Raw genomic sequence first — 22789 nt, 5'->3', positions numbered from 1 at the left:
CGAATTCAGTAAAGGAAGAAACCACATGAAAGCATGATGACTGCAGTTTGTCAATTACTGTCTTAAACGGATAAAATGCCAAATGCAGGCTTTTGCAACTCATTTCAAAATACACTAATACAGGTCCTTCTAACAAGGATTCTTATTTTAGAATTTTATTACATTTATTCACTTGGCATTATAGTGCAACTTCAAATCTAGAAATATGAATCACAGAAATCTTGCAGTTTAAGATTTCACAAGTTCTCCGAATACTAGAGGGCTATGGGAGTGCTAGTTATCATATTTAGTCCTCCTATATTATCTGCTATAGCATGTATTAGTATTTAAATGTCTTCCTAAAATATGTTTATATACATAAACATCCAAAATGAGGACATGCTCAATACAAAATTTTATTGTCTCCATTTTCTGTTTTTTTTTAATTACTGAATGTAACTTCTTTCAATCTGCAAAGCATTAATAGCTACCTACGGAATGTGAAGAAATAAAATCTAAAGTCACTTTCTATTTGGAAAAGTAAAAATAAATGTCCAATGACATAAAAATTATGGTCAACTATCTGGTAATAGAAACCAAACAAATATAATAAAATATAAACAATTGCATGAAACAAATTATTTGAAATCAAAATACACAGCCAAGTAAATGGTCAGTCCAGGTGTGATTTTAAAGCACTCAGATTTTAATTTCTTCATATCTCTGATATGAGGACTGGATTTGATTTATTTCTGACTGTTAGTGGCACACACTAGCTATTTCTTGGAACACCTATGCTCGTATTATTCACTTTGGCATCACTGTGCATATTTAGCAGCAACCTGCTTGTTAGATATTTAAGATATCATTAAAGGATTAACTATTCCTACTAAGGTGAAGACAGCTTTAATAGAGGAGGGTAAGGTGCTCGGTAAAACCCTCAAACAAGATACAGAAGTAATTGGTAATGGATATGACCAACAGAGGCTAGACAATGGAAAATTACAGAAAAAAAAAACACTGGGGTTGAATTTGTAGTCACTTATTGTATAATTCAGTTAAATTACTTTAAACTTCAAAGTTAATTTAATGCTGGTATATATTGGCGATGTCATATACTATTTCTCAGAATAATCTTAATACAGTGTTTGACTTATGTTCCATTTACCATAGAATGAGCTATTTATAATTGATAAATTACTTCATGTTAATCAAATACACATTCCATTGAATGGGAAATAAGTTACATGTCATGTGGCATCTGTACTTTGTGTAGTGAAAGGTCTTTGAGGAGGGTGAAAATGATAATGACAGATTTTATCCAAGTTCTCAAAGGCGCAACCAAGCAATCACGTTGAAATCTGGGGGTTTGATGTTAGAAAATTACCATGAAGAGGATAATTTGACTTCCTGTGTGAACCCAGATTTTTATTGAAAAGGGAAGGGTGGGGGAAATCTCCATAGGCAAATGCTTCTGGAAACCTGAAATGTAGCAAAATTTTCTTTTCTTTTCTCCTTCCAGACACAGATTATATTACTAGCCTCACACCATTGCCATGTGCATTACCTAAAGCCTAGTGGGAAAGGACAGGAGACGGCTATGATGCGCTGTCACCTGGATTAGGTCCGAGGAAACTAGACTGGCCACAGTACTGCCAATGAATACACATGAGCCCAAGTAAACCTGCAGCTCTCCAAAGCACACTCCCTGTTCTGAAATCCAGTTGTGAAAGAAGGAAAGAAAACCCATTGTTCAGAATAAAATTTTATATTACTCCTGCTTTACCAGTTAAGTCATTCATATTCTATGCCAGGAAAGCCAAAGAAAGGGAGAATAAATCCACAAAATGTTTTGCAACAACATTTTAAAAATAGAGAAGGAATACTTTCTTTTTTTAAAAAAATCAAAATAATTAATTATTTTAGCCACTATATTATTGCTTACAGTAATACACGGCAATAACATTTACATTGATTGAATTCTGTTTCCTTAATGTGAAATTTGTTTGGGGTTAATTAGCACGGCTGAGGAATAAGCTTAATAATTTTATCTTGTTTACACTGGAGGCAGTTTTCCGAGAGCACTGCTCAGGGAGGAAGTGACATCTAATTCCAGACAAAACATGGCGGTGAGGGCCCTGCTCACTGTGGGGTGGCAAGCCAGGCCTTCCTCCTTGAGTAAGACTCCCACTACTTGGGGAGTCTAATGGCAACCAGAGAAAGTTGTCAAATTATTTCTCAGACATGCTAAGTTTTTAAAACAAATATTCAGCTGAGCAGGGAAGAAAGAAAAGGACACATACAAATGGAGAAAGTCTGCGATAGCAGACATTTTTACTGTCCCTTTCTAAAGAAAAAGCAGGTCTAATTAGTTGTCTTCCTAAAATGCGTACCTAGCATTTTTATTATGTATTATAACATTTTGCTCAGAGCTGACATTTTTATTCTGACAAGCACTGTCTGGAGAGCTCTCAATAAATAATACATTGACAATTTTCAGTAAATAAGCAGTGGACACAAATCGTTATCCTTACTTACAGCTGCCCCACTCTAATAGTGCTTTTACAAGTGAGGTGACTATTCAGTCTAATGCAATCCTCTCAGTGCTAGAAAGACATTTTCATTCATTACCACGGTCACAAGCACTTAAAGCACTTTTAAGCCCTGTTGCAAAACAGCAGGAATGGCAGAGCAAGTGGGGATGACGAAAACTCAAGTTCATCACCAGAGAACCCTGAGGCTGTTCACCTAAACACTGGGAAATTCACTTCCGTCCAGGCCACCTCCACACCTCCAGAGCTGCATGTCTAAGGAGAATACCAGATTTCTTCTGGTAATTAAATGCCTGTCTTCTAAATGCTAAGTTCTGTGATGGTGGGCTTTGTTTTCTGTAGCAAGTATAGCTTCTTCAGCCAGTGCTATTTCTTAAGCACCATAGAGGTCATGTTGTAACCTGTGATTACATCTTTGAGGAAGGACAGAAACTTAATAAAATTGGAACCCAGATGAATACATCTGAAATTACACGACTTTTCTTCTTTGCTTTGACAGAGTGTTTTTCATGAAAAAAAAAAAAAAACCCTAACACAAGCTCCCTAACCAGTACTTAGACCATTAAAGCAGACTCAGATTTCATTTGTCTTTAAGCTATGGCATCAGTTTGACTGTTAAGCTATGTGAAAACACAGACCCACAGAGCAAGTAATCAAATGTGAAATTCATGCCAATACATCTTGACCTAGCTCCCCCACAGCTAGTATTTTCACCAAATTACTTAAATCTATGACCAATTATTTGAACACTTTGATCATTGAACTGTATTACCCTGTTTGAAGGTAATTCTATAGTGTGTCATTGTTATAGACCATGTCATGATGTTTTAATTTGTCATATGTATTCTGGATTTGAATACATATGACAAAGGTACCAGATGATAATGGAGTTAAAAACCCATATCATTATATTGACCAGGCTGCTACAATGTAGCTTCCTTCTCAGACACTGTAGTGATCCTGGCATAAACAAACCCACTGTCCCACAAGTTCCCAAGAGTCTGTCACTGCCACATGTGGTTGTATGGAGCAAATAACACTTGGGAGTGATAGTAAACCACTATATCATTAGTGTACTATTTTTTCTCAAGTGTTTTTTGATTTATAAAACGGCAACATCCTTGTTCATCTTGTGTCTACTCCATCTTTTGATGACGCTAAAGGGCCAGATGCAGTGATTGCCCTGTATCATCAAGAAATGTGACCCATCAAATGAGTTCGCTATGAGAAGAGTTCAGTCCATGACTATGAGAGGCAAGGGACTCCAGTTGGTATTCCTCCTTTAATTTCTTGGATTGTCCCTTGTACATCTGCACACTGGATATATTTTTCCATCCACAGAGTGAATACTCAAACTCAGTATATCTAAACACAAACTTTTCCCTGAAACTTCTCATCCATAGTAGATGGAACATCTCAATAGCCTTATATCTCCTTTATAGTTGTCTGTCAAATCTCATATACCACATCCAATTAGCAACTTCAAATGTATCTCTAAAAGCTAGTTCCCATTTGTCCTCTGATGGTGCTTTGACTGTTATCAGTACATGCCTAGCCCAATACAACAGCCTACAACAGACTGTTCCTCACTGCCCATTACCTTTCTGCAACTTACAGTCAGGATACCAACAAAGTCACTTTAAAAAAATCCAATCTGTCATTCATCCCCCTACTTAAAAGTTCTCATCTGCTTTCCAGCACCAAATGACCAAATTCAATCTTTTTAGCATGCCTGCAAACTATTCTTGATTACATTCAGATCTCCTGAATTAGCCACAACAAACTTCTTGAGAAGTTCATTCATACCACTGACATTTTATGTGCATTTCCTCTCTTCCTGGGATACCAATCTATTCTTTGTTCAGCATAATTACCTTATAGTTACACAAAATCCAGCTCAAATCATGTAAGCGCTTTTCTAGCCTGAGACAAAACAACTGTTCCCTTCTGTCCTCCCAGAACACTGATAGCAGCCTTTTATTAGAGTATGTACGTCTTTACTCATTTCATGTTTTTCCCTCCAAGCTATAAGCTACTAAAAATATCTATTCTTATATTTGTTTTCTTTTCCTCCTTTCCCGACTTTTACTTCTCCCACCTCCCCTACTTTTACCTCTCCCACCTAGGTCCACTACAATACCATTTGAAAGAGTTTAGCAAATACTTTACAGAACTATATAATCGTGGCCACACGCAGTCAAAGAGAGCTATGAATTTGGCCCAACACAAAATCATCAATTTCCTTTAAAAAGTATGAGATTTTAATGATTTACTTCATAACTTGTTTGCACAGTTCTCAAAAATTAACCTTGTGGATGACTACATATTACAATGTTGAAAGGTTGGACGTGCCTGTAAGTGTGTCTATAAAAAACTCAAATATGATGTTGTATATATTACTTAATAGGTCTTACCAGATTTTAATAGGAACTACATTAAATATGCATGTCATTTGTGGAAGAACTGAAATCTTCAACACAGTAAATTTTTGAGCATATGAATATATGAATATCATGTTCTGTTTTTAAGTTGCTACTTTTTGTGAACATTTTGCAATTTCTGCATATAGGTTCTATACAATGTGATAAGTGCATACAAAAAAATTTCACTTTATTGGGACAAATTATAATAATATTGTTTTAAATTTCAGTTTCATGTGTTACTACAGTCAAAATGTTTCTGTCCTCCCAAATCTACATGCTAAAATTAAATGCCTAGTGTGGCGGTATTAAGAGGTAAGGATTTGGTAACTTGGTCATGAGTGAAGTTAGTGGCCCTATGAAAGAGGCCTAAGAGCACTTGTTTGTCAGTAAGGATATATGAAGATGCAGCAACAAGGAACCAACTAAGAAGAAGGGAGCATCCAGACACCAGTTCTGAGATTCTTAGATCCTGGGCATGTGAGCAATGGATCTCTGGTTTTTGTAAATTTCCCAGTTTGCAACACTGCTATAACATCCAGTATGGACTAAGACACTGAAGAGAACTGTGATTGATTTCTGTTGATCTTCTTCTATGACTGGTGAGTCATCAGCTCCAGACTACTTCTGTTCTAGACATTACTACAGTGGCTGTCGTTTTGCTGTGTTCTTTCTTTCCTGATGGCTAGGGGCTTCTGATGTGGACAAAAGTTACCTCCAAATTATATGTGGACTTAAATGTAAAGTGCGCTCTATACATCCTTTAGGGAAAAAAGTAGGAGACAATGTTTAAAACCCAGGTCTTGGATAGTTATTCTAAAAATTTATATCAAAAGTATGATTCATAAAGCAAGGAATTATTCATCTAGACCTCATTAAGACTATACTTGTAGCTATGCAGGCACATAGAAAGACAAACTAAAGACTGGCAGAAGATATTTCCAATCCACATCTCTAATGTAGGACTGCTACTTGGAACAACAAAGAATGGCCAAATACAAGAGCAAGAGAATATCTGATTTTATACAAAAGGACCAAAGGTCTGGAAAGATGTTTCACAACAGCAGATGGCAAACAGCACATACAATGAATATCACTAGCCATAAAAGAATACACATTAACTCAGCATGAAATGTAACAACACACACATTAGAATGGCTAAAAGGAAAGTGAGGAAGCCTACAATGGACTAAAACACAGAGAAACATGAGTTACTCTACTGTAACAGTGGGAAATCAAAATGGCGCAGTGATTCTATAGCACAGTGCAGCAACTTTTATCAAACTAAAACTAAGCATCATCTAACCCAGCAATTATTCTGGGTATTGGTGCTAGAGAAATGGAAACTTCTTTTCAGCCAAAAAGTGATAAATTTTATAAGAGTTTATAGAATTTATCTGTAATATTGCCACACTGAAACCTGTACAGATTTACTTGATCTGGGATATGTGTTTCAGATTCATACTACGGAATAAAGAAAATAGGAACCACTCACGTTAACAGAAACATTGATGAAGTATTAGAAGAAAATCTAGTCTGGATAAAAGTATCACAAAAGCTATTTTCCACCAACTGAAAAGAGCACACCTTCCTCCTGAGGCTGATGCCACAGCAGGCCAAGGGTGGAGCAGATGTTGCCATGATTTGTCTTCATGGAAAGACTTGTGACTTCATACACCCATGGTGAACTCAGAACTGTTCAGTGTAACTCTGCACAAGGCTGAACTGAGGACTAATGGGCTATGGATTCAGAATAAGGAGCGCATCACCAATCCACTGGATGATGAAAAATGACATCATACCAAAATCACATTCCCATTGAAAGAATGACTTTTAAACAGATCTTCTAGACCTAAAAAGGGAAATAATATCATTAAAAGAGAAAATTATCTGGATTTTCTTTACTGACCCGCATGCAGCAGCATTAAAGTTATACTTACAAGCCTAATTGTGAGGGTGAAGTAAACGCAGAGGTGGGGAAGGCAGAAGTGAAAACTAGAAGCAATAACCAAGATAATTTAACAAGTTTCACTTTTTTATTTCAAATGTTTTATTTATTTTACATACCAACCAGTTTCCCCTCCCTCCTCTCCTCCTATACTCTACCCCAACTCCTTTCTACTCCCCATCCCCCATCCACTCCTCAGAAAGGGTAAGGCCTCCCATAGGGAGTCAACAAGTGGAGGCAGGACCAAGCTCCTCTTCACTGCATCAAGGCTAAGCAAGGTAACCCACCATAGGGAATAGGTTCCAAAAAGGCCAGCTCATGCACCAGGGACAGATCCTAGTCCCATTGCTATAGGCCCCACAAATAGACAAAGCTATACAACTGTCATGCACATGCGGAGGGCCTAGGTTGTCCCATACAGGCTCCCTAGCTGTTAGTCTAGAGTCCCTGAGCTCTAAAGAGCTCAAGCCAGCTGTCTCTGTGGGTTTCCCCATCATGATCTTGACAACTTGCCCCCCACTCAAAATATCCCTCCTCCCTCTCTTCAACTGGACTCAGCTCAGCCCAGTGCTTGGCTGTGAATCTCCACATCTGCTTCCATCAGTTACTGGGTGATGGTTCTATGATGACAATTAGGGTAGGCACTAATCTGATTACAGGAGAAGGCCAGTTCAGGTTCCCTCTCCATTATTGTCAGGAATCTTAGCTGGGATGTTCTCTTTCATAAGGGATATTAGATGTAAAGCAAAGGATAGCCAGGCCCAGGGAAGCTAGGTAACAAGAAGGACCCTAAGATGGATGCAGGGATTACCTGGGGAATGGGAAATAGATGAGATCCTGGGTAAAGTGGGGGAGGGGTGTAGAGTGGAGGGAATGGGGGATGGGAACATGAGGGATCTGGAGGGTCCAGTTGGGGGAAGAACTAAGAAAGAGGGTAATCTTGATAGAGGGGGCCATTATGGGGTTAGGGAGAAACCTGGTACCAGAGAAACTCCCAGGAATCAATCAGTAAACATTTATTATGAGTTACAAGTACTGAGAGACAGCCCTGGACCAGCCCATTTGACTCTCCACTAAATGAAATGAGAGACAATTCAGACCACCAACAAGGAAATCACAAGGCTATGAAAATGAAGTACACAATTATGTCCAAGAGAGATTGTGTGGCTGGGAATGGAGCCCAGATGGCAGAGTTTTTACATAGCATCCATGAAGCTTGCATTCAGAGACCCTCAACACACATTACAACATAAGACCAGATTTAATGGCAGATGACTTTAATCCTAGAACTTGGGAAGTGAAGGCAGAAGTTCAAGGTAAGTTTGAGGTCAGCCTGAGCTAAATGAGACCCTATCCCCTCTCCACCCTACCCAAAAGAAAAGAAAGAAAATGAAAGGAAAAGCAGTGTGATTGTGATCTCCTTTATACCTGGATACTAGGGTTATGGAAATATAAGACTTCTCCAAAGAAGTGGCAGTTTTTGTTTTGGTATTTCCTATTCTATTTATCTGTGTGTGTATGTGAGTGGCACACATGCCTTGAAGTATATGGAGGCTGAAGGACACTCCTTAGGAGTGAGTTCTCTCCCTCTACCATAGTGGTCCTGGGGATTGAACTCAGAGCACCAGATTTGGCAGTGGGCTCCTTTATCCACTGAGCCATGCAGGCCTGCCTAGAACTGAAATCAGAGAAGTAGAAGCCAGACACAAGGATCTATAGGATCATCCTTTAAAAATGCCAGAGTGAGGGAGATGACTCAAGGGTAAAAGTGATTGCTGGACAAACGTGATGAAGTGAGACCCACATAAAAAGCCAGATGTGGATATGGTGGCATGCATCTGTAATCCCAGTACTCCTAGAGAGATAGAAGGCAGAGATAGCAGAACCAGCTGGAAGATGCCTAGCCAATTAGCCTAGAATATGTTGTGCAGACATATCAGGAGAGACCAGCACTTCAGAAATAAGGTGGAAGGAGAAATAGAATTCCTGAAAGAAGTTGTCCTATGACCTCCACACATGCACCACAGTATGTTCACACCCAGACTAACACACACACACACATTCTTACTAATCAATTAATTAATTAACTAAAAAAATGAATGAATGAATTGCATTCTGGAGTGCAATCAAATTTCAGTGCACACAGTTTATTGGGCTTCTCTTAAGATTTTCCTTAACTCTTGTTTGTATTCATTAAAAAACACACATTGGTGTGACTGATTTAGCTGTTCCTGATGCTATGGCATTTCTCAGCACAATTCTACGTTTTGTCATAGTTTCATAACTATTCAGTATACTGTCAACATTTTTTCTAACCATCTATCTGTAGTTACTTGTTCTTTAACATATTCATTATCTGCAAGCAATTGTGCAGACCCACAAGCTTCTAACTTTGTCACTTCCATGGTAATGGACAGCCTGCCTCCTCTGACTTCATTGTGGAAGACTTGTCTGGACTTGTATGAGGCCCCTCACACATAAACTCTCAAGACACCAACTGAGAAAGCACATATATCTTGGTGCCACCGATAATTCAGTGCTAAGCTAGGCCCTTGAAGCCATGACTTTATAAGTACTTCATTGGACAATGTCTTCTTCAGACATTAAAACTGGATAGCTGCTTTTATCTCTCACTTCATAAATATTCCAGGATCAAAAAGAAGAGATAATAATGAACACTTTCAAGAATAAAAGAAAAGGAATCATGAGATTGGTTGAATTGAGTGATTTATTTTGAAAACAGTTTGGGAGAGAGACACCCTGATTAGTGGACTCTGAAGTTTAGCTATGAATTTAAAAAAAAATTAAACACAGCTAAACACTGACTGAGCTGAACTCAAGGAATCCAGTGACAGAGAAGGAGGACTGATGAGCAAAGGGATTAAGACTGGGCTGGTTTAACCCCCAGAAACAGCTGACCTGACAAGGGTTAGCTCTTGAATCCCAGACTGCTGGCTGGGATTCCAGCATGGGGCTGATCAAGACCAAGACCTCCTGAACATGGGTGTCAGTGAGGAGGCCTAGGTAATCTATTAGGCCTTGGGTAGTAGATCGGTATTTATCCGGGGTATACAAATGGACTTTGGGCGCCCATCCAACAATGAGGGATGCACTCTCACCCTGGACTCCCAGGGGAGGGTCTAGGCCCTGCCCTGGATGAAATGAAAGACTATGGACACCCCGATGGAGGGCCTCACCCTCCCTGGGGAAATGAGGGGATATTGGAGGGGTTGGTGGGAGGTCGTGGGAGGAGGGGAGGGAAAGAGAGAGGGACCTGGAATTGATATGTGAAGCAACCTTGTTTCTAATTTAAATTTAAAAATAAAAATTAAAAAAAAACAAAGCTATCATGATAAAAAAATTAAAATGCCATAGAATTTTAGAATTTATCCTTTAATGAATATTTAAGCCAAGTTCATTTGATAAATTTAAAACATATAACTTATATCAATTAGTTAATTACTTGATACCATGAAGTAAGTTACCAGCAGTTGTGAAAGAATACATATCAAGTCCAGGCCAACATCTGAAAGAATTTCTCCTTTTTATTTTTACTGGAGCTGCATATGTATGCCTGGCAAGTACATATTCACAAGCATGAGTATGTACATAGACTTGTGGAGATCAGAGGTTGACTTTGGGTCTCTTTCTTAACCCTTCTTCACCATAAATAATGAAACAAAGTCTCATTTGAGCCCCAAGTTTATACATTTGGCTAGTCTACCTAGCCAGCCTGCTCCAGGGTTCCTGTCTCCAGTCACAGAGAGCTGGGAGTACAGGCAGGCCTCCAACCCATCTGGTGCTGGGAATCTGTACCACTGAGCCATCTTCCCAGCCTCCTGAAAGGATTCTTAAACCTTTCAAAACTGCTGACGATACAACCTAGACTCCTCACACATGCAATGCAAGCACACAAATACTGGGTTATATGCCTGGCTCTCTTTTTCGTTTTCTTATTTTGAGACATGGTTTTCCAGGATGGTTTTGAACTTACTATGTAGCTCATGATGGCCTTGTACTGGTGACCTGCCTGCCTCAGCCTCCTAAGTACCTGGAATTACAGGTTTATGACATTCTAAGAGAGATGTGAAGATTTCCATTGAACAGGTCAATTGACTAGAAAACTGTCTATTTCAATAGACATGATGGGATAGATCAATAATCAAAAGGATTGTAATTTTGAATTTAAAGTATTTCAGAAAATTATGAAGGTTGTGGACCCAAGATAATTAGAGGTCAAGAATTACTCTAATCCTAAGATGGAAATACCAATAAAAAAGATCAAAAGGGGAACAGTGTGTTTCCTAACAAATCTAGTAATCACAGTTCAGCAGACAAGACACCTGTGTTTGGCAATTGTTGAAAGGGCGGAAGAGTTTCTACTATGACACAACAAAAAGAAAATTGCAGCAAATGGCCCACTGGATACTGCTGAGTTTCCGAAAATGTTAGTGGTTAAGGAAAAAATTGTGTGTGTGTGTGTGTGTGTGTGTGTGTGTGTGTGTGTACATATATAATATTGAACATCTGAGGACGATATACCAAAGAGGTCTAGACAGTTAAAGCTTTCAGAGAAGACATGGGTTGGTAAGAGAGAGACAGAGACAAAAAGAGAGCAAATTTTGCTGTGAAAGGAAGTGAAAAAAAAAGAGTACACATTTTTTTTCACTATCAGTACTTCTTCTGAAGGGAATCCCAGAGAAGACACGTGCATCATGTCAAGTACCGGAACCTCCCTGACATTATTGTCATTATTGTCAGCACTACTGAAAAATGTGAAAAGTTCAAATACATAGAGACAGAGGACAGTAGGACAGACTGTTACATGCCACACCATGGAGTAGTATATGAACTTTATGCAAAAGTGAAAATGCACTATACTGCACAGCAAAATAGTACGTAGTATAGTCATGAGTATACAAAACAGATCTCCAAAAACTACAGGGTGGCATCATTTTTATAAAATCCTAAAGAAAATAAAACTATAATATTTAGAAACTAATTCAGAACTATTTCAGAACAAAAATGGAAGATAACAACAAAGTCCTACCCTGTCTAAGCAAAGAATGCTCAGGTAAAGAGCACACAGGCAGTCATGAAGACTGCCTTCTATAGCACGCTAGACATCAGCTGTCATGTTTCAATGACCCACTTCCTTTAGGGGTTCATTTTTTCAAGTATAAAGAAAATACTAAAGAGCCAAACTGTCCCCTACTTATTTTCTGAAACTCCCAGAATAAATTCTGACAAAAAATGCAATGAATTTTCAAGGGAAAATGCAATATTCACAAAAGCAAAAGGCAGAGAATGAGACTGGCTCCTGTGAGCAATTAGAAAGCTGCCTCTTTCTAAACAACAAAATGCCTAGAGCACCTTCAACACCCCTTCCCATTCACTTAGAGACAATCCTGAAACAATTGCCCATGTCTGCTAACATTATTAGTGAAAAGAGCCAGGAAAAAATTCAAATCTGAAGACCTAGAAACAGGCCAAGAAATCTACAGCATCTTTTCAAAGCAGGGGATAAGCAAAGAGAAATTAAGGAGAGGCCTCTACTGAATAGTGTGGTACCTGGACTGTAAAGGGAGTCACAAAACAGCTGCACACAGAGCTAGCCAAGATGCATCCAAAGGCCTCAGAACTCGTGCTCATTCTGTGACTCCTAGAGTTACATGAGAGGATAGCCAGTTCCCAAAAATTGGAAAGCAAATACACCTAACTCAAAAATACACTAAGCATAATTATTACACAAAATAGTTCAAAGCAGCAGCAAGCATGTGAACATTATCAGGAGAAAATATATTTTAGAAGAAGAAAACCTTAATTTAAGTGAAATTGTACTAGCACTGTTCTGACTGCTCAACTCCTTCCTCACCAAATTGTGAGCAGCTTGTGGAACCTTAGTGTTCACTTGAGATGTCTGAGATGATACTCTTCAGGGGCTGTAGTGAATAATCAAAGCATTTCTGTGTGTGTGTGTGTTCATATGTATGTGTATAATATGTATGTGTACATGTTTGAGTGGGGGTGCATATACACATAAGCATGGTAGCCTGATCTCTAGGGGTGTCTCCCTCAATCAGGCTCCACTTATATTTTGAGATTGTACCTGGAGCTCAGCAATTAGGCAAGCCCGCAGGGTCCTCCTGTGCCTTCCTTTCCAGTACTGGAGAGGTCTTTTAAGTGGGATCTGGAGATCAAACTCATGCCCTCATGCTAGAGAGGCAAGCACTTCACTGGTGAAGCCATATCCCTCAGTCTTTTTTATGTATTTTATGTATACATTTCACAAATGAAAACCAGAAAAGGTTTGAAGATGCTAAAACTTCAACAACCAATCAAAGTTGTTTTGATGCTACAGCATGGCCTGAATGTCAGGTTGCTCTTATTATTACACCATGGAATTTCATAGATTTTATTGCAACAGGAACACATTGTTCTTGACAGGAGTTTGAAACCTCATCCAAGACTCCACCAGCCTTGGTGGCTGACAACACTGCATTCCACATTTCACAGCAGGGAAGACTGGCTTCCAGTGGGGAAACTTAAGTATCAGCTTTTCCAGAAGGCCTAAAAGGCCAGCAAAAATGAATTGCTCTTCCAGAACATACGAACACCATTGCCACCAAATACTAACTCCCTTAACACTCTGGGACGTTTCCTACGGTCTGCGGCATGCAATGAGATTTTTATAATAGTTCTCTTTGAAAAGTTTCTTCAAATAACAACTGCTGTGATAGTAGCTACCATAACAATAGCAATAATAGTTGTGATGAGAAAAGGGATATCCAATGCTCACAATCCAGCTTCACCGATGAAGGAACTGAAGCACAGAAGGGTTAAGTCACACACACACAGGCCTCATAGCTAGGAGACAACTCTGGCTTCTTTGAGTGCTATCCTGTGTACCCACAGTGTTCCACGTGCCATAGTGACTGGCGAATGCTTGATTTTCATAGCAGCACTATAATTTTGGAGGTTTGAAAGAGAATGATCCCCATAGACTCATCTATTTGAATACTTGGTCCCCAGTTGGTGGATCTGTTTGGGAAGGATTGGGAGTGTGGCTTTGTTGGGGAAGATGTGTCAATGGGGGCAGGCTAGTGCTCTCTCTGTGTGTCTCTCTCTGTCTGTCTCTCTGTCTGTCTCTCTCTCTCTCTCTGTCTGTCTCTCTCTCTGCCTCCTGGTTGTATATTAAGATGTGAGCTCTCAGCTATTCCCTCACTTTGCCATCATAGACTCTAACCAACTGAAATTGCAAGCTAAATTAGATGCTTGTATTGCATTGGTCATGGCATTTTATCACAGCAATAGAAAAGTAACTAAGACAATAATGATGCACATTTAGGGTATAAAAAAAGCAAAGCACAGAGAAATTCAGTAATGTGTGCTCTGGAGTTCATGTAAATGCTCAATGACCACCAACTACAGCATCTAGCTTTAGCTCCATCTATAAGTCCACATGGCAGTTTGTCCTGCTTTCATGAGCACTGAAACTTGGGTTCAAATCCAGATCTATCTCAATCTAACATGACTTTCAAAAACAAGTTTTCTCACAATTTTAACTACACTAGACAACACCCTTAGTACACCAAAACACACCACATATTCCCTATATTTCAGTGGGAATACAGACCAGATGACTGTATAGAGATGTAAATAATGATACCAGTGTGCCTGCTATACACTGAAATGCACATTCTGGTACTCCCAACAACTACAGCATCCTTTGAGAAACTTACCCTGCCAGAAACTCAAGCTCACTGACCTTTGTGTATGAGCACAGCAAGATGTATTTGTATGTTTGCATCACCCTGATGGCTTAAAGCACATCATTCAATGGGGCAAATTCATACTCTAGTCTCTGATCCAGACATGTCTATGGAAACCTGCCTAACCTGTGTGTTCTCCATGGTCTCCAAAAAGACTTCATCCACTCTGATATTTCTGCCTAATTGCAAGCACCATTGATTTCTCATGATGACAGTAATTATTACACAAAGAAGAGTCTTGAAAAGTACAGAAAGTCTTGTCAGACACTGGAGGGTTTTCCTGTTGTGTCCCTGTCCCTCTTGTGAACCCCAATCCTGACTGTGATCCGTCCCAGAAGCCTGGGATCATATACTTAGTAGTATGATACACAAGGCATGACAGTGGCTGGAGCACTATTATTAAAGAGAGATTAAAACAGCTGTACATTATGCTGAAGCACTCGCTCTTCCCTCCACAAACAGACGGTCCTGGATTACAAGCAGCACTTGACCGTTTAAATCACGACAGCCACCACATTTAACCAGCTGGGCCATATTCTCCTAGCGCTGCCTGTTGACCTCCTCAGTCACAGCTGCTCAAATGAAATTCTCATTAGACAACTTATTTTCAGAAGCCAAAGGACTCTCTGATTAAATATATGTATTTAGATAGAGAAGTCCTTTTTAAAGTATTCATTTTCTGACAACTGTCGCTTATGTTAGGACCCAGCTACACTGGCAACAAGATGGGTGACACAAGGATAACTAGAATTCATCCTTTAATCACAGCTGAAAGATTTTTATCTTGGAAGTATTCTAACCTGACTCTATTAATCAAAGTCTTTCTGTGTGCTCTACTCACCAGTATCAATGTGGTTTTAAAAGAATATTTTGAGATTCAGTCATTCAATCCACCCCTGTGTCAATCTACTCTCCCATCATTTCCCTACCCACCACCTACCTGTTCAACTACTGATGACACTAAATCAAAGTTAAATTCACAAAGGCAGTACCCCTGTTCATCTTCCCATCAGTTTCACTGTTAGAGTGGGTTGCTTCTGACAGAATGCCATTGTTCATCAGATTCTCAGCAATCTAGGCAGAGCAAAGCTCAGGGGGTAGCAGTAATACAGTGGACCAAGGCATCTGCCTGGAAAGTGGCTATCATGTAAGCAATTGTTTAAAATAGACAGTGATTTAACTTCATATGATGAGTTTCTGCACTAAGAAGAATGAGAAAGAAGATGTTTTTTAATTTGATAAAGAGTTGAAACATTCTCTGGGAATAACTCCAGAAAAGTCTTCATTTGTCATGAAATCCATACATGATAGATGTGAAAAGCTCTTACATGCCCCACGAGTTGCCATGTCCTACCTGATCAGTCAGACCTGAGTACTTAAAGAGCCAAAACCAAGCAGATTCTGGGAGAACTAACTGTTTGACCTCCTGAGACTTATGCTATGATCATTTTACAATCAGAAATCTATGCTAAATTTTAATGGCCTTTCTATATTTCTTTATTCTCCCACCATATTATTCTATCCTATTACCAGAAGATAACTGAAATGAGTATTCAGGGCTGAGGAGGTAACTGAGTGGGCATAGCACTGGCTGTAAGAGTGCCAAGACCTGAGTTCACAATCCTATCACCCATGCAATTCTGTTCACAGTGGGGAACATCTGTAATTTCAGCATGCCTATGCAAGCTGAGAGAATGAGATGGGACAGTTCTTGGAAGTTTGTAGGGCAGTTAGCCTGATGTACACAGAAACAAGCAACAAGAGATGCTATCTGTAACAGGGTGAAAAGTAAGGGCTGGTACTTGAAGTTGTCCTCTGGCCTTCACACAGTCACTAAGGTAGGTGTGCATACACACACACACACACACACACACACACACACGGGATTCAAAAATAAAATAAAATTATAAAACTCAAAATAAACATTAGAAACCATGCCTTGCCCCCATTTGCAAAGCTATTTGTTTATTTTTTTAACTGATTGTATTATCACTGAACTACAGTTGGACCTCCTCTTGGTTTCCCCACTCATGCATCATCTTCTCAATGCCTCTCCTGATTCTATTTCCATATGCAGCCTCCTTTCCCATTTCTGCTGGCTTAGTTCAGGCACTTATTGTCTCTAACCTAGAACAATATCCTTAATGCTTGTCCATACTCCCATCCACCCTACACCAAACTGCCAGACTTTCTTTCTCAGAAAAAAATTCCAATCCATTACCTTACTATGGTAAAGGAGTCAGCAGCTCCTCCATCACTTACAATAAAGCATTAGAATTCCTTTGCCAAAACTGCAAGGCCTGCCACGATCTGAACACAGCCTAGTTTTTCATCTTTATATACCATATGCAAATTCACCTCAAGTTAGAACCTGAAGACTGTCTGTTTTTAAGTGCAATGCCTGTTCCTCAGCCTGAAATGTCTCTCCCTTGCATTCCACCTATAGAAACTCTTTCATTCTCCACTACTAGTTAGGACTTACTCCCCATAGAACCCTCCTTCCTTGTAAACTGCTTTCTCATGTACTGCTTTCATGGAAAGCAGAAGGGAAACTAGAATGGCATTGCTAGGGTCTACCTTAAACTTTGTCTTATTGTATTAGTAAAGGGTCACACTCTACCTTATCACATTTTCAAATTATTTGGAAGTTTAATATAATTCACCTCTCTGCAAGTCTATGTATTTTATTTTCTGAGTTTACCATACCTCTGGGAAAGGGGAAATAGGCTTCAGTAGACTGTGAAAGGGTCAAATGGAAAATAAAACTCTGAAAGAGGAGGAGTCAGCACAGAGTTCAAACACTATTGATCACATGTTTTACCCATAAGTGTTCATTGGCCCTTCTAGAACACACTTGTTCATGCTTTAAATATAGACCAGAATGTGCCAAACATCTTATTTTACAATCTAAAGATAAATGGGAGAAACATATTAGAAATTACTGACAATTTGGAAAGAAATAAACAGCTTGCAACCCAATATTGGAAAGGCAACCAGTGCATACCAACACACATGCACACACACCCACAGGTGACAAAAAAAGACATAATCACACATGGATGTATACAAAGATGCATATGGATGTATTCATCAAGCAAATACAAAAACTCTAAAGGTCTCCAGAGGCATCATTACATTAAAGCATAGTGGAATAATTGATATTTATAATGTAATAGTTATTAGCAACATCTCAAATTCACATAGTTTGAAGCTTATGAGAGACTTTCATATTCATTGTTTGAGTTAATTCCCAAAATGTTTAAGTTACCATGTCAAACACAAGGACCACAACAACTTTTGAATTCTGTGGCTTAGAGAAACTGAAGAACTTGGGGTAGAACTGAAGAAACTGAAGAACTTGCGTAGGCATTAGATAGGGCTGCAGTTCCTAAGCTACTGCAGAGTAACCCTGTGTCAACAAAAGCATCTATGTGCATGCCCACAATCTGATTGACATGGCAAGGAAGTAAGCAAGACCTTCTAGAAAGAATACCATAAAAATCAATTAATGACAAACTTTAAGTCTTTATAAGAATAAAATTAAGTTAGGTGGGCACTACCTGCTCATCAAATCCTAGTTCCCCTAAAGTGCCATGGAGGTCTAAATTTCACTTACAAGTGATGAATCCAGGGCTGTGTTAGGCCTGAAGTACACAGATAAAGAACACATGTACACACTCATTGTGATAACCACACAAAACATTTTGTTTAAATAGAGTCCACTGGAGATTCCTGTAGAGAAACTGAGTGCAGAACATCCATGGCAGGTGCCATATCAAAACTCCCACCCGTGGAGGTCATTAGCGGCTCTCCACTCTATTTCAACATCCAAGGGAGAATATTAATTTAAATGGAAGAAAAACAAACATTAGAAAAAAGTTTACTTGGTTTTTAAATGGGACATATGATCATAAAAACTATCTTCCAAAAGGAAATAAGAGAAAAAAACCACTAAAATTGTAGTTAGGAAAATTCCCTTACTATCTTTTCCAGGGTGGCGTTTAAGATCAGTTCAATGCCTTAGGGTGTTGTAAGAAACAACAAAATGCACAAGTTTCCAGAAAGCCAAGGCTATCTGCTTAGCACTCCTAATGGACTTGCTCCTAGCTTATGGAGCTTAGGCACTTTGAGCCCTTGGAATTCTGGTCATTTTGCTTGGGCTGGAAGACATGCCCAGAGGGGAACGACGTCCACATACCCTCTTGTTCTGACCGAGTCATCTCCTCCAGCTTCTTCTGCTTTAGAGTGTCCACCACATCGGCAAGGCTCCCTTTGCGGCGCTCCGGGGTTCCAAAAGCAACACTGGTCATTATCTCGCGCTCCCGACTCCCTTCGTCAGGCTTATGTGGTGAGGTAGACGTATTTCGGAAGGAATATAGGGAACATAACTTATTATTCTCTGACTCCTAGAAAAATTTAAAGAGAGTGTAAAAAAAAGTCATTAGTGTATAGGCTTCTTTTGAAAACATTCCAAAAAAAGAAATAATAATAATCCCTGACTAAAGGATAGCATATGATAGCCACTGGATCAAATAAGCTAAACTGTATTAATAAAGTAACACACTCAATAAAACAAACAAAACTACTTTTCTGACAAGCAGTGCTGAACTCTAACATAGTTAATTACCAAAGGAACTCAACTCAAACCCCAGGTTCACCTCTTTCATTTCTGAGATTAAAAACAAAAACAAAAACAAAAACAAAACAAAACAGGACATTTTGGTTTTCCGTCCCTCATGCTTTTAATTTATGAGCAATTGGGTTCAGTGAACCAGTATTAGAAATGGTAAAGCTTTCACCCCAATTGGGCCTTTTTATCAGAAATACTCTTCCCACAAGCCAAAGTATGTACATACACACACACACACACACACACACACACACACACACACACACACAAAGTTTTCCCCTCATTTAGAGACAGTGGAAGTTGGTTTCAGTGCCCAATATTCACTGCTCACTAGAAATTACATAAAATGTCTAAACCTCAGTCAGAGAGTCGGCAATCTGAATATTTTGCATGCTGGGGTTTGTAGGAATGTTTGTTTCAAGCTACACACATGTCCATAGTCGCGGAAGCTCTAGTACACACCTCAGCCTTGTCCCCGATGCTCCAGCATGCTGTAGCATGCTTCTCGAGTGCTGTTTTAAAACTGATTTTAACAACAATAAAATGCTCATTGCAGAAATGTTTGCACAGGAATTACTTCACACTATACAAAAGTTTGTTAACTGCTAGTAAGCTCCATCTATCAGCTGAAGGAGCAGGAACAAATCTTAGGTTAAAAAATAAAAACCAAATGGAAGTCTTTAGAAAAGGAAATGGTTTTCATTCTCTGAATCAGAACTGGGATTCAGGGACAGAGAGATGGTTCAGCTGTGAAGAGTTCAGTCTGCTTTTGCAGAGGACCAGAGTTCAGTTTCCAGCACTCACATGGTTCATTTCATAATTCTATAATCCCAGCTCCAGGGTATACTTGATGTCTCTGGCCTCTGTGAGCAACTGTATTCACATTCACATATTCACATATTCACAAACCCACACATACACATAATTTTAGCTATAATAATAAAAATTTTTTAAGAACCAAGGATTAGCGGCAGCTGCTTAATGGCTGTAGCCCTCCAGTAATCCTCTATACATCTTATCTGAGCAAAACTATTCTTTTCCTGATTAAAAAACAACAAAATCTGTGAAGTGTCTAGTCTTTAGAAGCTTCAAACTCCTAATGGCTTCCAGCCTCTTTCCTTTCAAAGGCAGTCCAGCCAGCCTGAGCGAAAGAGGGCTGGGGCTGGGTCAGCAGCAGAGCACTGGCCTGGCATGCACAAGGTGCCAGATCTGGTCTCCAAGAACAAGTAATAGAACTAAACTAGCACAAGAAAAAACAGGAGGCTAATGTTAAAGAGCTGATACATGATGGTGGAGGAACACAAAAGCTAAAGCGGTGGATTTCTGTGTGCATTAAATGAGACAATGACTATGTAAAATAGATGCTTGGATTTGGGTACTATTGGTGGTTCATAAGGTGAAAGGGGTCTTATTTTCAAGGTTGTTGAGACAATAGGATGAAGTAGCACTTGAAAAGACTCTGGGTATGGTGATGAGCCTCCAGAGCTGAGATGATGTCCTGAAGGAAGGGGCAGATAGAGAACTAAGTTTAGAGGGATTGTGAAGTAAAGGCATTGATATGACCCTGAGATTAATTTGAATACCATGAGTACCTGAAAAACTACTAAATTGTCTGTGGTAAATGGATGGTATGTGCTTCAATAAAGCTATTTAAAATACTGTGAGATGAGTCTTCAGCTCCCTGACTTCGTATTATTGCTAGCACAATGCCGGAGGGGATGCATGCAATGGCTTTAATGTGAAAAAAACTTAAAAAGAACGGAGTAAATGGGTGAGGCCTGATCTAGAATATTTATCTTACACCTAGATCACCTCAGTCACCTGTGAAAGACTCGCCATCTTAGCTAACATCGACAAGCATTCTGTGGAGAGAGGCAGAGAAGCCCCTTTGGGATGCCTGCCGTACTTAGATTTTGACTCCTTAGGAAGGTCAACTTATTCTCCACATTGTGCAAACAAAACCCCAAGAGACATAGTTACTGGTGCCACTGTGACTGTGGCATTGATGAATCAATAATCATCACTAGATTCTTTCTCCCTCAGTTTTCTTCCGATGCAAAGGATGCTCATATAACCTAACCATAAAAACTAAAGACCTGGCACAAGCTAAGAATGACAAAAACAGTGGCACAGGAACCTGCTGGCCTACAGGCGATTGCATTGACCAGAATAAAGGTCTTCCCATTGTTTCAGATGGAGGCTGAAAGATTCTGGAGAGGCACTCCAGACTAGCACCCCATGTATGGAGGGTCATTTGTCCCTTGGCTCAAGTTCAAACAGTCCTGTGAGCTGCTTATCTCTTCCCTGTTAGACTGTGTTCTTTCTTTTATGGTCATGGGAATGTGGTTAGAGTCATCCTATACCAAAGACAGTAACCATGAGCTCTTTTGCTTCAGTGATGACCCATGCTGTTCTCTGTCCCATAATCTGTGCAGTGTCTCTATACTGCCAAGTACAGAGCATGGGGCTGTGAAGCCATGATTTCTCCCTCAAAAGCCAGAAGAACTTTTGTAATATGTTGCCAAGGCACCAACATGGGGAGTAAGTAAACTCATGGGAGGCTGAAGTTCTATACAATTATAGATAGACCTTTGGAAACATGGGAAGGGGGTATGCCTATCCTTTTTAACTTATTTATTTATAAAACAATAAATACTGGGTTTTTCATGAACAGAGCTATACCCCTAATCCATCTGAGTAAAACTGACAAGTAAGTCAATGTAGCTTTAAAATTTTGTCTCATGAGAAAGCAACAACTCCGAATGAGAGAGTGGGGAAGGTGGGGGATCCTCCCACAAAGACTCAGAAAAATCATGGAAGAGACAAGGGAAAGATTCTAAGAGCCAGAGGCTAGGGAGGGCTGCTTCAAATCGTGCTTTCTGGGTATGCCAGGGCCACTGCACTCATGAACTCACAGCAGCTGTGGCACAGGAGCTGTACAAGAACAAGTTGTCACTCCAGCATGGATGGGGCGGGGCTCATGTAACTCCACCCCTAGTTGACAGATCTTGACAAGTGATCATTGCTGAAGGAAGGAAGGTCAGTTTTCTTCAGCAGTATGGCCTGCCAAATAAAATAAACATTTAAAAAATGTAAAGTACCAGATATGAATGTGGGAGGAGGATGGGCAAGAGAAGAGTTGGGGGAGCAGGAAGCTACAATCTAAGAACATTGTATCTTTGTGTGAATTTACTGAAGGAAATAACATTAGATAGAGGGGAAATGTGTATATATATATAGAAAGAAGCAAACAAACTTTGACAAAACATTTCTAACCACCCCAGAGAGTTACATCATGTTGTGAAATTTTTCTTAAGGAATAAAAACCTAGTTTATTTTGTCATTTTCTGGGACCAGACAGATCCTATGCCAGGCAAGCTGAGGCAAATGTGTAAAACCTGTCTTGCATTCCCAGCGTGAGCTCAAGAACATGGGAATAGTGGCTCAAGAGACATAGGTCCTGATCTTCCAATGGGAAATATTCCTCC

At 39.5% G+C, this 22789-nt stretch overlaps 1 protein-coding gene across 14 annotated transcripts in view; it reads right to left on the bottom strand.

Annotated features, from left to right (window-relative positions):
- Sox6 (SRY-box transcription factor 6) overlaps window positions 1-22789 on the bottom strand; it is a 540675-nt gene that overhangs the window by 266678 nt on the left and 251208 nt on the right. For all 14 annotated transcript variants that reach the window (XM_040755979.1, XM_040755976.1, XM_040755989.1 and 11 more), the window contains one exon: window positions 18870-19077. In XM_040755979.1, the coding sequence (XP_040611913.1) occupies window positions 18870-19077 (208 nt within the window). The remainder of the gene's footprint in view (window positions 1-18869; window positions 19078-22789) is intronic.

The sequence above is a fragment of the Mesocricetus auratus genome, unplaced genomic scaffold (assembly GCF_017639785.1).
Source record: "Mesocricetus auratus isolate SY011 unplaced genomic scaffold, BCM_Maur_2.0 Super-Scaffold_4256, whole genome shotgun sequence".
NCBI classification, from domain to species: domain Eukaryota; kingdom Metazoa; phylum Chordata; class Mammalia; order Rodentia; family Cricetidae; genus Mesocricetus; species Mesocricetus auratus.
Note: the sequence above shows the minus strand (reverse complement) of the source record. Positions and strands in the feature narration are given on the sequence as shown.